Source organism: Rhinopithecus roxellana, chromosome 5 (genome assembly GCF_007565055.1).
Source record: "Rhinopithecus roxellana isolate Shanxi Qingling chromosome 5, ASM756505v1, whole genome shotgun sequence".
NCBI classification, from domain to species: Eukaryota; Metazoa; Chordata; class Mammalia; order Primates; family Cercopithecidae; genus Rhinopithecus; species Rhinopithecus roxellana.
The window spans coordinates 158,253,641-158,271,663 of record NC_044553.1 but is presented as its reverse complement, the minus strand read 5'-3'; the positions used below and the strand labels follow the sequence as shown (position 1 = coordinate 158,271,663).

The 18,023-nt window shown below is 42.6% G+C and overlaps 1 protein-coding gene across 1 annotated transcript in view; it reads right to left on the bottom strand.

Annotated features, from left to right (window-relative positions):
• The window catches only part of LOC104654463 (cholesterol 24-hydroxylase), a 43,681-nt gene that overhangs the window by 13,877 nt on the left and 11,781 nt on the right, over window positions 1-18,023 (bottom strand). The window contains exons 4-7 of the mRNA XM_010353668.2: window positions 14,617-14,690; window positions 14,057-14,143; window positions 7,049-7,187; window positions 6,152-6,262 (exon numbers count right to left, since the gene is read on the bottom strand). Coding sequence (XP_010351970.1) covers window positions 6,152-6,262; window positions 7,049-7,187; window positions 14,057-14,143; window positions 14,617-14,690 — 411 coding nt within the window. The remainder of the gene's footprint in view (window positions 1-6,151; window positions 6,263-7,048; window positions 7,188-14,056; window positions 14,144-14,616; window positions 14,691-18,023) is intronic.

The window sequence follows — 18,023 nt, the reverse complement described above, 5'->3', positions numbered from 1 at the left end:
CCTCCCAGGTTCAAGCGATTCTCCCTGCCTCAGCCTCCCGAGCAGCTGGGACTACGGTGTGTGCCACCACACCCAGCTAATTTTTTGTATTTTTAGTAGAGACAGGGTTTCACCATGTTAGCCAGGATGGTCTCCATCTCCTGACCTCGTGATCCGCCCATCTCGGCCTCCCAAAATGCTGGTATTACAGGCATGAGCCACTGCGCCCGGCCAAGTCTATTCATTTTAAGGTGATTTTTGTATACGGTGAGAGATAGGGGTCTGGTTTATTATTCTTCTGCATTCAGATATCCAGTTTTCCCAGCACTGCCCTTTCCCCAGTGTATGTTCTTGGCACCTTTGTTGAAAGTCTGTTTCATGTAAATACATGAATATATTTCTGGGTTCTCTATTCTGTTATGTTGGTCTATGCCTGTTGTTATTTTTTAAAGCAATATCATGCTGTTTTGGTTATTGTAGCTTCATAGGATATTTTGAAATCAGGTAGTGTGGTGCCTCCAGCTTTGTTCTTTTTGCTCACAGTTGCTTTGGCTATTTGGGCTTTTTTGTGGTTTCATGTAAATTTTAGGATTCTTTTTTTTATTTCTCTGAAGAATGTCATCGGTATTTTGATAAGATTGCATTGAATCCATAGATTGCTTTGGGTAGTATGGTCATTTTAAAAACAATATTAATTCTTTCAATCCATGAGCATGGGATGTTTTTTGTTTGTGTCTTCTTCAATTTCTTTCATCAGTGTTTTGTAGTTTTCCTTGTATAGGTCTTTTACTTCCTTGGTTAAATTTATTCCTAGACATTTTATTTTCTACATAGCAACTGTAAATGGGATTGCTTTATTGGTTTCTTCTTCCCTTAGTTCATTATTGGTGTATAGAATTACTACTGATTTTTGTATGCTGATTTTTTACCCTACAACTTTACTGAATTCATTCATCAGTTCTAAGAGTTTTTTGGTGGAGTCTTTAGGAATTTCTAAATATAAGATCATGTCTTCTGTAAAGAGGGACAGTTTGACTTCTTCTTTTCCATTTTGGATGTCTTTTATTTCTTTCTCTTGCCTGACTGCTCTGGCTAGCACTTCTATTAATAGTACTATGTTGAGTAAGAGTGATGAAGTAGGCATCCTTATCTTGTTCCAGTTCTTAAAGGAAAGACTTTTAGCTTTTCCCCACTAAGTATGATGTTAGCTGTGGGTGTATAATATACAGCCTTCATTATGTTGAGCCACGTTCCTTCTATTCATAATTCATTGAGAGTTTTTAATAATGAAGGGGTGTTAAATTTTATCAAGTGCTTTTTCTGCAACTACTGAGATGGTCATATGTTTTTTTCCTTCATCCTGCTAATATGATGTATAACATTTATTGACTTGCATATGTTGAAGCATCCTTGCATCCCTGGGATAAATCCCACTTAATCATGGTGAATTACTTTTTTGATGTGTTGTTGTGTTAGGTTTGTTTGCTAGTATTTTGTTGAAGATTTTTGCATCTGTGTTCATCAGGGACGTTGGCATGTAGTTTTCTTTTTTTTTTATTGTTTTCTTGTCTGTTTGTGGTATCAGGGTAGTGCTGGCCTCATAGAATAAGTTAGGAAGAATTTCCTCTTCTTCAATTTTTTGGAATAGTTTGAGAAAAATTGGTGTTCTTCTTTATAGGTTTGGTAGAAATCGGCAGTAAAGACATCTGGTCATGGGCTTTTCTTTGTTGGAAGACTTTTTTAAATTATTATTATACTTTAAGTTCTAGGGTACATGTGCACAACGTGCAGGTTTGTTACATATGTATACATGTGCCATGTTGGTGTGCTGCACCCATTAACTCGTCATTTACATTAGGTATATCTCCTAATGCTATCCTTCCCTGCTCCCCCCACCTGACAACCGGCCCCGGTGTGTGATGTTCCCCTTCCTATGTCCAAGTGTTCTCATTGTTCAGTTCTCACCTATGAGTGAGAACATGTGGTGTTTGATTTTTTTTCCTTGTAATAGTTTGCTGAGAATGATGGTTTCCAGCTTTATCCACGTCCCTACAAAGGACATGAACTCATCCTTTTTTATGGCTGCATAGTATTCCATGGCATATATGTGCCACATTTTCTTAATCCTGTCTATCATTGATGGACATTTGGGTTGGTTCCAAGTCTTTGCTATTGTGAATAGTGCCACAAAAAAAACATACGTGTGCATGTGTCTTTATAGCAGCATGATTATAATCCTTTGGGTATATACCCAGTAATGGGATGGCTGGGTCAAATGGTATTTCTAGTTCTAGATCCTTGAGGAATCGCCACACTGTCTTCCACAATGGTTGAACTTGTTTACAGTCCCGCCAACAGTGTAAAAGTGTTCCTATTTCTCCGCATCCTCTCCAGCACCTGTTGCTTCCTGACTTTTTAATGATCACCACTCTAACTGGTATGAGACGGTATCTCATCATGGTTTTGATTTGCATTTCTCTGATGGCCAGTGATGATGAGCATTTTTTCATGTGTCTGTTGGCTGCATAAATGTGGAAGACTTTTTATCAGTATTTCAAACTCATTACTCACCATTGGTCTGTTCGGGTTTTCTATTTCTTCCTTGTTCAATCATCTTGGCAAGGTGTATGTGTCCAGGAATTCCATTTCTTCTAAGTTTTCCAATTGTTTAGTGTAGAGTTGTTCATAAAAATCTGTAATGATCCTTTGTATTTCTGTGGTATCAGTTGTAATGTCTCCTTTTTAGTTTCTGCTTTTATTTATATGGGTCTTTTTTTCTTGGATAGCCTATTTATTGGTTTATTGATTTTGTTTATCTTTTCCAAAAATCAACCTTGCACTTCATTGATCCTTTGTACATTTTTTAGTCTTTACTTCCTTTAATTCTGCTATGATATTTATTATTTATTTCCTTCTACTAATTTTGGGTTTGATTTGTTCTTACTTTTCTAATTCCTTAGATACATCATTTGGCTGTTTATTTGAAATCTTCCTACTTTTTTTGATATGTTTACTGTTATAAACATCCTTATTAGCACTGCTTTTGCTGTATATCACATAGGTTTTGGTATGTTGTGTTCCCCTTCTCATTTATTTCAAGAATTTTTTTTGTTTCCTGCTTAATTTCTTCATTGACCCAATGGTCATCCAGGGGTATATTGTTTAATTCCCGTGTATGTGTACCATTTCCAAAGTTTCTCTTGTTATTGATTTCTAGTTTTATTCCATTGTGGTCTGAGAAGATACTTGCTATGATTTCAATTTCTTAAAATTTGTTGAAATTTGTTTTGTGGCCTAACATATGATCTATCCTGGATAATCTTTCATGTGCTGATGAGAAGAATGTATATTCTGCAGCTATTAGATGAAAAGTTATGCAAATGTCTATTAGGTCTATATGGTCTAAAGTGTAGTTAAATCCAATGTTTCTGTGATGATTTTCTGTCTAGATGATCTGTGCAATGCTGAGAGTGGAGTGTTGAAGTCCCCAGCCATTATTGTATTAGAGTCTATCTTTTCCTTTAGATCTTTGCTTTCTATCTCTGGGTGCTCTGGTATTGGGTGCAAATACATTTAGAAGTATTTTATCTTCTTGCAGAATTGATCCCTTTATCATTATATAATGACCTGGTCTGTTTTTACAGTCTTTGACTTAAAGTCTGTTTTATTTGATATAATTATAGCTACTCCTGACAGCTTTGCCTTGTGTTTGTGTGGAATATCTTTTTCCATTCCTTTACTTTCAGACTACATATGTCTTTACAGGTGAAATGAGTTTCTTGTAGGCAGCATATAGTTGGGTAATTTTTTTTATCCATTCAGCCAATCTATATCTGTTAAGTGGGGGAATTTAATCTGGTTACATTCAAGATTATTATTGATATGTAAGGACTTATTCTAGTCATTTGGTTAATTGTTTTCTGGTTGTTCTGTATGTATTTTGTGCCTGTCTTCCTCTCTTACTGTTTATCATTGCAATTTAGTAAACATTCTGTAATAGTAATACTTAACTCCTTTCTCTTTCTCATTTGCTGATCTGCTCGATCAGTGGGTTTTATACTTTCATGTGCTTTCACAATGACAGAGATTATCCTTTCACTTCCAGATGCAGAACTCCCTTAAACATTTCTTGTAGGGCCAGTCTAGTAGTGATGACTTACCTTGGTTTTTGCTTGTCTGGGAAAGACTTTATTTCTCTTTCAGTTTTGAAGTATAGCATTACTGGGTACTATAATCTTGACTGACAGTTTTAAATTTCCAGCACTTTGAATATATTATCCCATTCTCTCCTGGCCTGTGAGATTTTCACTGAGCAATCCACTGTTAGTCTGATTCCTTTATGTGTGAATTCATGCTTATCTCTTGCTGTTTTGAAAATTCTCTCTGTGTCTTTGACTCTTGACAGTTTGACTATAATGTGCCTTGGAGAAGGCAGACCTTTTTCGGTTGAATCTACTTGGAGATTTTTGAGCTTCCATCATTATACAAAGCACGACTATACCTGGACCTCTATATCTCCTGTACCTAGATGTCTATATCTTTTGCAAGACTTGAGAAGTTTTCAGCTATTATTTCATTAAATAGGTTTAATATGCCTTTGCCCATCTCATCTCCTGAAATTCCCGGAACTGGAATATTTGGTCACTTACTGCTGTCCCATATGTCACAAAGACTTTCTTCAATCTTTTCTTGGTCTGATTGGGTTATTTCAAAAAACACCTCTCTTCAAGTTCAGAAATTCTTTCTTCTGCTTAATCTAGTCTATTGTTGAAGCTTTCAATTATATTTTTATTCCATTCACTGAATTCCTCAGTTTTAAGATTTCTGTTTGTTTCTCTTTTATGATATCTATCTCTCTGTTGAATTTCTCATTCAGGTCATAAATTGTTTTCCTGATTTCTTTGCATTTTTATCTGTGTTCTCTTGTGTCTCACTGAGTTTAACGTCATTATTTTGAATTCTTTTTCAGACATATAATACATTTTATTTTCTTTGGAATCTGCTGCTGGAGAGTTATTGTGTTTCTTTGGAAGTGTAGCGTTTCCCTGTTTTTTCCATGTTTCTTTTGCCCCTATGTGCATCTGGTGTAACAGTTACTTCTTCCAATTTTATGGATTGGCTTTCATAGGGAAAGACTTTTCCATAGATGCGTCCATAGTGTTGGGTGGGTAGGGTGCTTTGGATTTGATTATGGATTGGCACAGTAGCATAGTTTCTGCTTAATTTCTTCAGCTGTAATTGATTGTGTCAGTGGTATCTCTGAGTTTCTCAGTGACTTAGACTGTCATTGTTAGTGGAGGCCATGCTGAGGCTTTGCTGAGGATGGAGATGCCAGGCAGGCCAGTCCTTGAGCACCAATGGTGGCAACAGTGGTTAGGATGGGCCTGTGCTCAGGCCCTTGGATGGCATATATGGGCACCAGCAGTAGCAGGAGGGATGGGCCTATCCACAGGTGTCCTCCAATATTGCACACAGGCACTACCTACATTAGGCAGAGCAGGCCAATCCCCAGGCCTCCAGATGGCATGCTTGAGTGCAGGCAACAGTGGGTGGTGGGCTGGGCATGCCTGATGCATGTGGGGGCCAGTGTCAGCAAGTGGGGCAAGCCTCTCCTCAGGCCCTCTCAATGGCAGGCGCTGGTGGCAGCAGTCATGGTAGACCATTCCTCAGGCCCCTAGACGATGCACATGGGTGCTGGCAGTGGGTGGGGCATGTCTGGTCCCTGGACAGTGCGTGTAGGTGATGGTGGCTGCAGCGGATGGGGCAGATTGATTCCCAGGCCCCATGTGGGCATAGACAGTGGCAGGCAGGGTGCTGCACCTTTTGCAGCAGCCATCTTATGACAATGAGGTGATGTGCTGAGACAGTGAAGCAGAAAGACAGAAGGATCCAGAAAATCTGACACCGTGGAGCCATCATAGTCATCCTAGATTGCCTGCTTTGGGGATCATTTCACATGAGAGAAAGATTAACTCCTAATTCACTTTAAGCCAATTTGATTTTGAGCCTTTACTTTAGGCAACGCATGCAAATCCTCATTCAGAAGTCACTTCAGACATACCAGAACTCAAAACACATTCTGAAAAAAAAAAAAATCACTGAAGGAGGTTCTTCAGCAAGTGAAGACAACAGCTCTGGTGGCTGGTTACCAGAGGGGGTGCTGAGGCAGTACCTTTGCCAGAGTGTTGCGGGACGCGGTGATTCCCTCCAACATCAGTTTCACTGCCTGGGACAGAGGCTTCTGGGCACCCAGCAGCATACTGGTCTCCATCCCAAAAGCTGCCTGGGGGAGAGAGACGGGCAAGGTCATCCCTGCGGCACAGAAGGTCAGCAGATCCAGGGCAAAGCCTGACATCATTCTGCTAGACACCTGGACTCTGGGCTAAGGGTTTATATGCATAATATCATCAGCTGCTTACGAGAACCCATGAAAATTTGATCCCTATGGAATGCTGTGAGGATGAAGTAGCTCATAGTAGCTATTCAATAAACTTAGCTTTCTTCCTTGACAAGATGCATTTCCCCTGAAATGCAACCTTCCTTAAGTGTTCATTCTATACTAGCTTCACAGTGAAGTGAATGAATAGCAAAAATGATAAAGGAATAGCAATGTGATAAAGAGGAATCCAGTCACTGTCCCCACACTGCAGTTCCCTGACCTGCCCCACCCACACATAAAGTGGGGTTTGGGGTTACTGGGGCCACTGCTGAGTCTACTGGGGTGAACAGCCAAGTCATACCCTATAGGGAGTGCAGAGTGAAGGCAGCCTTTGGGCTGAGAGTTAGGCAGACCTGAGATCAAATCTTGCTTCTGCCATTGACCAGCTCCAGGCCAGGCCCTGCACCTGTCCCTTGCTCAAGAATGAGTTAGTAGCCCCAAACTCACACTAGGTTGCTTTGAATATTCAAGGAGACAGAATGTATGCAGAATATATGAAGCACACAGGAGTTGCTGGTATGTTAGAGGACAGGACGGAGGGGAAGAGAGAAGGAAAGGGAAGAGGGAGAGAAGAGAACCCTCTACCCCATGTGGCCCTCCTGGCCCCCATGCCCGACTGTCACCCATCACCTTGGCCAGGATGTCCATGGCGGTGTAGGTCAGCATGTCCTGCATGGACACTGGGGTCTGCCCATCTGCCTTGGCTTCTAGAATCTCCACCAGCTGCTCAGCCTTCTCGTTGAATGTTTCCATTAAGCTAACCAAGGAGCTGGAGAAACAGCACAGGCATCAACGGCCACTGGCCAGCCCAATATAGTGGACTGCCACGTGCCCTCCCTCTCTGCAGAGAGGATACTGTGCAGAGTGAAGGTGGGTGGTCCCTCCCGTCTTTCTGGCCTCCCCTTGCGACCCAGATTGCAGGTTGGAGTTGTAGTAACTGAACTAAACCCTGGGGTTTCACAATTCTCCTCCACTCAGGATGAATGCTGTTCTGTTGCTCTTGTCCTAACAGTTCCACAGGTCCTCTGTTGGTCACTGTGGCCCCTCAGCCCTGATCTCAAAGGGGCATGACAGTGTAGAAACTCTGGGCCTCGTAGAGTCCATGAGAGGGCAGCCCCAGTTCCCCTCCTGCCCCTCTACTCCCATTGCCTGCTCTCCTTACCTGCCCTGCCCTGGGCACCAGCTGCAGCATTTTGTTTTCCCACTTCACTGCCTGTCCTTGAGCAATCATGGTGTCCATCTCTATGTGGAAATGAGTCCTCAGATACCATTTGCACCCCAGAGCTCCCAACCCACATGGCTCCCTCCCAGGCACAGAGCTTAGAAAGACATACAGAAGAATGCACTCCAAACTCACAAAAATGGCAACCCCAAGGGAGTTGGAAGGAGGGGAATGCCACTTTGTACATTACATGTCTCTGAAATTTTGCTAAGAGAAAATGCTGCTTTTATCATTCAAAGAAATGTTCCTTTTATTTATTTGTTTGTTTGTTTGTTTTTCCTAGATGGAGTCTTGCCCTGTCATGCAGGTTGGAGTGCAGCGGTGCAATCTCGGCTCACTGCAACCTCTGCCTCCTGGGTTCAAGCAATTCTCCTGTTTCAGGCTCCCGAGTAGCTGGGATTACAGGTACGTGCCAGCATGGCTGGCTAATTTTTGTATCTTTAGTAGTGACGGGGTTTCACCAAGTTGGCCAGGCTAGTCTCAAACTCCTGACCTCATGATCTGCCCACCTTGGCCTCCCAAAGTGCTGGGATTACAGGCGTGAGCCACCGTGCCCGACTCTAGAAATGTTAATCTTATGGCTGGGCGCGGTGGCTCAAGCCTGAAATCCCAGCACTTTGGGAGGCTGAGACGGGCGGATCACGAGGTCAGGAGATCGAGACCATCCTGGCTAACATGGTGAAACCCCATCTCTACTAAAAAATACGAAAAACTAGCCGGGCGAGGTGGCAGACGCCTGTAGTCCCAGCTACTGGGGAGGCTGAGGCAGGAGAATGGCGTAAATCCGGGAGGCGGAGCTTGCAGTGAGCTGAGATCCGGCCACTGCACTCCAGCCCGGGCGACAGAGCGAGACTCCATCTCAAAAAAAAAAAAAGAAATGTTAATCTTTTAATATTAATCTGAGTACAGAGTACATGGGTATTCTTTGTTCTATTCTTATTCTTGAAACGTATCTGAAAATTTGAAATTATTTCCAAATAGAAAGTTTTTAAAAAGAGAAAATGGGGCCAGGGCCAGGGGCTTATGCCTAAAATCCCAACACTTTGGAAGGCGAAAGCAGGAGGATTGCTTGTGGCCAGGAGTTCCAGACCAGCCTAGACAACACAGCAAGACTCCGTCTCTACAAAAAAATTAAAAAAAAAAAAAAATAGCTGGGCATGGTGGCACACTCCTATAGCCCCAGCTGCTTGAAAGGCTGAGGCAGGAGGATCACTTGAGCCCAGGAGGTCTAGGTTAGAGTAAGCTATGGTCACACCACGGCACTCCAGTCTGGCTGAAAGAGCGAGACCTTGTCTCTAAAAAAGAGAAAGAGAGAGAGAGAGAGAATGGGAGAAGAAAAACTAAAGTAGTAACCAGCTCTTCATTGCCCATCTAGCCCATGCACACGCCTGGCAGCAGGTGAGCCTGGGGTTCTCCACTCTCATCTGGTCCCTTTGCAACATAAAACACTTTGAAGTTTGCTGTTGCTCTTAGGAGGGGGATGAAAATCTTCATCTGAGCTTAAGAGCTGGAGTCCACTTCTTGCTGACCTCTACCTGTAACGTTGCCTTCCTGTTCCAAGGGCCTTTTAGCTCCTCCAAATACAACGCTCCTGCCCACCTTGGGGCTGGTGCACACACATCCCCTCTCCTGGAGCACTCACCCTCCATCCCCCACAACCATCACTACCTGAATGCCTCCCTTTTCCAGATGGACACTCAAAGGCCACTTCCTCAGGCAATAATTCTTGAGCCCCAGGTAGGTGCCATATATGCTCCCACAACACCCTTGACTTTTTCTCATAACCCTTACATGGTTGGTAAGTATATATTTATTTGCAAGATTATTTGTTGTCTTTTTTTAAAAATCACATTTAAGTTGATTATCCAGATAGCATGTGGCCAGTTATTGCAGAAACACTGAATCTCTTACAGCTATTGTAGAAACAAAACTGGGCTACAGTGTTAGGTGAACAATAAAATCCTGACTCCCTTGGTGGACTCAGACCAAGGTCTTCCCATAAAACTAAAATCTAGAAAAGTAGAAACTAGCAATTTACTCTCACAATTTTATTAAAAGTACGAAAGGATATTCTGTGTGGGTAATGGTTGGAGATGAAACTCATCAGTGGTTCCTATATTTTCCTCATTAGTGAATTAGGATTCATCAAGGCTCGAGAATACTTTCATAAACACTTATAGGCATCTTCTCAAGTTTCTTTCATAAAGCCTTGTAAATTTGGCATTTACAATAAAACAGTCATCTCTAAGACAACACCTTATTGTGAGATTAAAAAATAAAAATATCTGGTGATGGTTGTGTAATAATGCGAATGAATTTAATACCACTGAACTGCACACCTAAAAATGGTTAAGATGGTAAACTTTATGCTATGTGTATAAAAAGTTTAAAAAAAATGTCCGTGAAAGCACTTCATAAACTATAAAGCACTGTTCACAAGGTTCTATGTGCTGAGATGCTTCATCAAGACAATGACATGGTTATGTCATGATCATGTGGGCCATCATCTGGTTAGAATTGATGTCTCCCATAACGTCAAAGCTTCCTGAAGTTTGCTTGGCTGGCCTTTGTAACCCTGGCTCTCGGCACAATAAGTATTTTTTAAATAAGTGTATCTTTCCAGTCTATTCCTTCCCATTTTCACTTCTGACAACTTTCCAGTAAGACTGAGACTATTCCAATTCATTGATTCACTTACGCATTCATTCACTCTATGGGCATTCCTGGAGGGCTTGTGGGGTGCCTGGTGCTGGGCGCAGGAGTCAGGGACAGGGTGCGTCTTCTGCCTTCAGGGATCCGTGGTCTAGTGAGGGAGGTGGACATGAATGGAAGCACTGCATTGGGTGTGACAGGTGCCTTGATGGAGGCATGAACTCAGCCTCAGTAGGTGACATCTTAGCTGGGTATCAAAGGAGGAACAGGAATTCCCCAGAGGTTCACATTGAGGCAATGGGAACAGCAGAGGTGCCAGAAAGAGCATAGTGGTTTCCAGAAAGGCTGGGGAGAGGGGATGCAAAGGTTGGAGGGGTTTAGGGGCAGACTGAGGGTGAATGGGGTCTGATCTTCATCTCTCAGCTGATAGGAAGCCATTGATGGCTTCAGAACAGGGGAGTGGCATGGTCATATCTGAGTTTTAGCAAGATCTCTCCAGGGTGGTGAGTGGATATATTGGAGGTGGGAAACAGGAGTAGCCAACAAGGAGGCTGTAGTAAGAGTTCCAGCAAGGATGTTTATACAGCCCTCCACAGATTACATAGTCAAGAGTAGCTTCACAGTGGAGAAACCTGGAAGGCATCACCTCAACCACTGAGCAAACTTAACATGGCCAGCAATGGGACATATCAGTAGCATGTGCCTCCTGATACAATGCCCCAAGGAGGACACAGCATCACTCTGTAGCATTACCACCAAAGAGGGATAGCCTGAGTCTAACAGTGCAGAGAGACAGCTGACAAATTCAAACTGAAGGACCATCTACAAAACTGTCCTGTCATCTTCAAAAATGTTAAGGTAAAGAAAGCCAAAGAAAGGCTGAGAACTGTTCTAGAATAAAGGGGGCTAAAGTGACAGGGGAATTAAATGAAACGCATGAACATGGATTAGATTTTAGACAAAGAAAATAAAACAGCTACAACTGCACAAATGACAACTTTTGAATATGAACTGTGAATTAGATAATGGTATTAGATTAATATCATTACTTTTCTCATTTTGATAAACTATAGTTTGTAGTCATTGTTCTTAGGAAATACACATGGAAGTATTTAAAGGTGGAGAGCGCAATGTCTCTAACTTACTCTTAGATGGTTTTATAAAATATGTAGTATATAAAAAATATATGTATACACACACAATGATAAACACATTTACATATACACTCATAAAGAGAAGGAATGATAAGGCAAATGGTGATTTAAATAATAAACAATAAGTGAATCTGGGTAAAAGATATACAAGAGTCCCTTACACTATTCTGGTGATTTTTCTATAAATTCAAAATTATATCAAAGTAAAAGATTACCTTCTTTACAATGTTAAAATAGAGTTACCATATGACTCAGAAATTCCACTAGGTAACTATCCAAGAGAAATGAAAACATACGTCCATACAAACACTTGTACAAAAATGCTCATAGCAGCATTTTTCATAACAGGCAAAAAGTGGAAACAACCCAAAAGTCCATTAACTGATGACTGGATAAGCAATATGTGGTATATCCATACAATGAAATATTATTTGGCAATAAAAAGGAATAAGGCATTAATATAGATGACACCACGGATGAGCCTTAGAAACATGATGCTAATGAAAGAAGCCAGGCATAAAGGACCTTGTATTACATGATTCTATTTATATGAAATGTCTACAATGCAAAAATCCATAGACACAGAAAGTAATTAGTGGTTGCTAGCAGCAGATAGGGGAATTGGGAAGAAATGGGGAGTGACCGCTTTTTTTTTTTTTTTTTTGAGGTGGAGTTTCGCTCTGTCGCCCAGGCTAGAGTGCAGTGGCATGATCTCAGCTCACTGCAACCTCCACCTCCTGGGTTCAAGTGATTCTCCTACCTTAGCCTCCCAAGTAGCTGGAATTACAGACGTGTGCCACCACACCCAGCTAATTTTTGTATCTTTAGTAAAGATGTGGTTTCTCCATGTTGGCTAGGCTGGTCATGAACTCCTGACCTCAGGTGATCCGCCCGCCTTGGCCTCCCAAAGTGCTGGGATTACAGGCGTGAGCCACCACGCCCAGCTGAATGACTGCTTTTGAGGGTGATGAAAATGTTCTAAAATATACTGTGTTGATGGTTATACAATTCTATGAATAAACTAACACCATTGAATCGTACACTTTAAATGGGTGAATTGTATGGTATGTGAACTATACCTCCATAAAAGTTATTTAAAAAGTAAAATACAGTCATGTGTTACTTAATGACAAGGATACATTCTGAGAAATGTGTCGTTACGGAATGTCTTCATTGTGTGAACAGCACAGAGTATACTTACACAATGCTAGACAGTATAGCCTACCACACACCTAGGCCATATGGTCTAGACTATTGCTCCTAGGCTGTACACCTGTGCAACAGGTTACTGAAACACAATGGTATTTGTATATCTGAACACAGAAAAGGTACAGTAAAAACACAGTCTAAAAGATTTTTTTAAATGCTCCACCTGTATAAGGCACTTACCATGAATGGAGCCTGCAGGACTGGAAGCTGCTCTGGGTGAGTCAGTGAGTGAGTGGTGAGTGTGAAGGCCTAGGACATAACTGCACGCTACTGTAGACTTATAAAAACTAGACACAGGCTACACTGGGTTTAAACATCTTTTTCTTTCTTCAATAATAAATTAGCCTTAGCTTACTAGAACTTTTTACTTTATAAACTTCTCAATTTTTTAATATTTTAATTTAATATTTTTAAGCTTGTAATAACACTTAGCTTAAAACACAAACACTGTTCAATTGTACAAAAACATTATCTTCTTTGTATCCTTATTCTATACGCTTTTTTATTATTTTTTTTAATTTTTAAAACTTTTTTGTGAAAAACTAAGACACAAACACACACATTATATCACTGCCTTCCACCTCCGCATCTTGCCTCACTGGAAAGTCTTCAGGGGCAATAACAGGCATGGAGCTGTCATCTCCTATGATAACAATGCCTTCTTGTGGATGCCTCCTGAAGGACCTGCCTGAGGCTGTTGCACAGTAAAGTTTTAAAAAATATATAAGTAGAAGGAACCCACTCTAAAAGAATGGTTAAAAGTATGGTAAATATATAAATCAGTAACATAGTCAATTATTATCATTATCTATATTATGTGCTGTCCATAATTGCATCTGCGAGACTTTGGTATGACTGGCAGTGCAGTACGTTTGTTTACACCAGCACCACCACAAACATGCGAGTAACGCATTGCACTTCGACATTACCATGGCTACAACATCACTAGGCAATAGCAATTTTCAGCTCCATTATAATCTTATGGGACCACTGTCACATATGCATTCCGTCATTGACTGAAACATTATTATACAAAGCACAACTATATCACCAAAACATAAAAACTAAAATGAACAAAAGAAGAAGCCCTGACAAGGAGTGATGAGGTCTGATGGGGAGCTCTTGGAGTATAGGAACCCCCATGCTTCTGGCCATCATGGGCACTCAGCCCTTGATGTTCCCAAACTGCATGGGAGCCTCACTCATCCCCACTGGACCAGCCTGTCTCTCTCTCTCTCCCTTTTGACTGTTAACACTCTGTCTTTCCCCTTTTTCCTCTCTCCCTTCAGCTGAGTGAGGCCCCCTTGGGTGGATACTTCCCTCCCCAAGGCCCACCTACGCTTCAACAGTCCCCACTGCCTCTAGACAGGCAGGAGCCATGGAGCCTCCGGCCACACTCACCTCCGGCTGAAGGCCAGGTCTATGACTCTCCGCTGCTTGTGCCAACGCTCATAGTTGCATTCGGACACCAAGCCTTGGCCGAAGAGTCTGCAGGAGACACACACTTGATGCAGGAAAGAGGGTGGGGGGTGGGGAGTGACTGCGTGATGGGCTTGGGGTCACATTTTGGGATGAGGAAATGGTTTTGGAGCTAGGTGGTGGCAATGGTTGCGCCACATTGTGAATGTACTGAATTCCACTAGACTGTACCCTCTAAGGGGGGGAAAATGGTGAATGTTATGTCAGTTTTACTGGAATTTAAAAAATAACTTAAAAAGGAACAGGGTGATTGTGAGGCCAACCTCAGTGGCCTCTACATTCCCTGCCATCTGGAGGTTGGGGGAGAAGGAGGAAAGTGCTCGTGACAAGAGTGGGACCACTGTTTACGGGGCACTCATCACATGCCTGGCAGCCAGGGCCTCAGGTTCAATTCTACACCCCACATTCTGGACCACACCAGCCCTCGCTCACAGCAGGGCTCTCCTGACCTCCCACCTGGGCCTTCCACCACGCCTCCTTACCTCTCACCAAACACAGTCTGGAGCGCACGGTACATCTTGGAGTCCTTGTTGTACTTGGTTGACATCAGGAACTTCTAAATATCCCCAAAAAAACCAACATAGTCTCATGCACCCGTGAGTAGCTGCAAAATGCTCTTCTGAGACATGCCCAGAATAATCACCATTGACTGAGTCCCAGCCACAGTGTGCCCACTTCCCGTGCATGATCCCACACAATCCTCCCTATCATCAGGTAACATCAGCCGTGTGGGGATGGGGAAAATGCAGCAAAGAGGGGCGAAGTGATTTTCCTACGGACGTACAGTCAGAGAGTGTGGGGAGGGCTTGCTCACTCCAGTGTCACACTTGGAACCCCATACCATGTCACCTTCCAGAGCAGCAAAACAGGAAAAGGCAAATGCTGCTCTGAAACCAGAGTGAGAAAGGGAGAAGCCCTTCTGGGAGAGGAAGGGCTTCTGGGACATAGGAAGGACACTCGGGACAAATTTAACATTACTAGCATGCACTCAACCCGGGCAGTCAATGAAGACTCCCTGGAGGAAAACTCAACTTACCTCACCAAGAGCTGGATGGTAACAATAGTGACATTAGCCAACAGCTCTTGAGGCAGGACTGCCCAGTGGTTAACAGCATGGGCTGTGTAGTCAGCCAGCTTCAATTTGGATCTGGGCTCAGCATCCCTGCTGCACCACGTGCTAACTCTGGGACCCTGGATGAGTTACTCACCTCCTCTGCCCCTCAGTTTCCTCATCTTAGATGGATATAAGAAGAGTTCCTGCCTGGCAAGTTTGTTGTGAAGAGTGTCAGTTCTACATAAGAAGTGCTAAGAATGGTGCCCGGCACACAGCAGGTGCTCAATAAATGCCAGGTGCACAGCTGCACCCTGCAATTCACTCAATGCCCAGTCAACCCAAGTTGCTGAGATTACAGGCATGAGCCACCACGCCTGGCTGCAGGTGTTTTTATGCTCATCTTACACACACATGGAGAAACTGAGGTTTAAAACTAACCCAAGGTTACACACATAGTAAATGGTAGACACAGGATTTGAATCCAGGCAATTTGCTGTGGAGAGAGGGGAGAAATGGCTATGATCCAGACCAAGGGAGCACAGGTCCCCTGGAACATTCAGGCAGAGGTGCATGAGTGGGAAGGGGCTGCAGGGGTTGCAGGGCCTAGAGCCCAGAGGCCTGCTCTCTGAGCTACTGCTTTATCCTATGGGTGCTAGGAAGCAGCAAGAGAATGACTCAACTATCAGTTAACCCAGGTGCTGCCAGCTTCTCTGAGATTAGCTCCTGGAAGTCTAACATCGATTTTTCAGCTGAAAGGAAGCCCCAGAAGTGGCTGACTTTGTGTCATGAACCACATTCCAGGGACCTCAAATGTACCCCAAACACTGTCATTTGTAACCCAAGTTCTGTCCCACTAAGAGGAAGACTGTGACAGTAAATGCCCACTTTACAGGCCCCTCTCAAATACCCTAGAGTCACCTGAGGTCTAAGTGAGCCATTCTTAGATTGAACTAAAGATCCCTACCATTAAGGCAGAGTAGCCTCAGTCAGGGTCTGACCAGGTGACCCCTCACAACCAGGCACTCCCATGGCCTGCTGTTCCAGAGGTTGGGGATCCTGTGATGGCCTGGTGACATAAATTGTGGGATGTGAAGGATGCACAGGGAACCCCCAGTGCCTTGCTGCTTCCTCTGGTCACACACACACGCTGATGGCACACTTCCACCCAGGAAGGAGAAACTGCTAAAGACTTGCCCTTGTGCCATAAACAACCAGAAAACCTGGGAAATGTATGAAATGTCTGCTTTCAGACACTGGACAACAGGCAGTGCAGGATTGTGAACCTCAAGAGGAGGGGAAAAATGTGAGACCTATGACCTACGATTACCCAGCTTTCTACCCAGAGGCAATTCCAGGACAGCAGCACAAAGAGAAAAGACCTAAATGCAGTCCAGCAGACATGCCAAGTTGAATAGACAGAGATCAGAGGCTAGGCAGACCAAAGGAGGCCAGAATTAGTAGGACAAGTACCAGGGAGAAGCTATGCATAGAAAGAGCTCCTATGCAGCAATCTGCATGGGGTCCCTTGGGTCTTTGGATGTATACCAATCTATGCAAATGTAAGGTGGAACTTCAGAAGACTGGCCAAAACAGCTGCTGGGGAAAGAAGAATTACTGGGTGACTACAGACTGAAGAATTCTCAGAGCTTACATGGGGCCAATAATTATTCAAGTTTCCACTACCCAGAATAGACAAACCTCAGACACAAGACCTTCAGTAGAGGCCCCAGAAAGGTCACTCCTTAGCAGTGGGGCTAAACTAGCTCTCAAGTAAAAGTCTACTCTAGACCCACCCTTATAAAACCCTTAAAGCAAGCCTGGAAAGGATCAAACTGATCTGCAAGTAACTTTATCATCTCTCAGAATGAAGTCAAACAATCTTTAAAGGAATATAACAAAATCTAGTGCCCAAAAGTGTAAAATTCACAATGTTCAGTATCCAGTAAGAAATCATTAGACATGCCACAAAGCAGGATATTATGACCTATACCTACACCCAGATAATGGAATGATAGAACTAGTAAATAAGAACTATAAAACATCTATTACTAATATGATCATGGAACCCACACATCTAAGAAATTCAAAGGATCTCAAATAGAATTAACACAAAGAAAAGTACAGCAAATAAAGTACACCAAGGCAGATCATAATCAATTACTGATATCAGTGATAAAGAGAAAAATCTTAACAGTAGACAGAGACGAAGTGATGTAATATTATTTGAAGATATATTTATAGAAGTTAAAGATGAAATTATAAACCCTATGAAAACCACTAAGGAAGAGAGAAAAGGAACCAATAAGGTAACAGTGGTTAGCTGGGCATGGTGGTAGTCCCAGCTACTCAGGAGGCTGAGGTGGGAGGATTGCTTGAGCCCAGGAGTCTGAGGCTGTGATGAGCTACGAAACCTGGGGAACGGAGTGAGATCCTGTCTCAATCAATTAATAAGACAATAGTAGAGATGAAACAGAATACTAAAACATACTTAATCCAAAAGAAGGCAGGAAAGGAGGAATAGGGAACAAACAACAGGTGGGACAAATAGAAAACAAATAGTAACATGGTAGATTTAAACACAGTCATATCAATAATTACAGTAAATGTAAACGACCTAAGCACTCTAATTAAAGGCAGAGATTTCAGACTGTATAAAACAGCAAGAATCAACTGTGTGCTATCTATAAGAAACCCACTTTAAATATAAAAATGCAGATAGGTTAAAAGTAATATAATAGAAAAAGACATACCATGCAACACTAAGCATAAGAAAGCTGGAATGGAGGCTGGGCACCGTGGCTCATGCCTGCAATCCCAGCATGTTGAAAGGCTGAG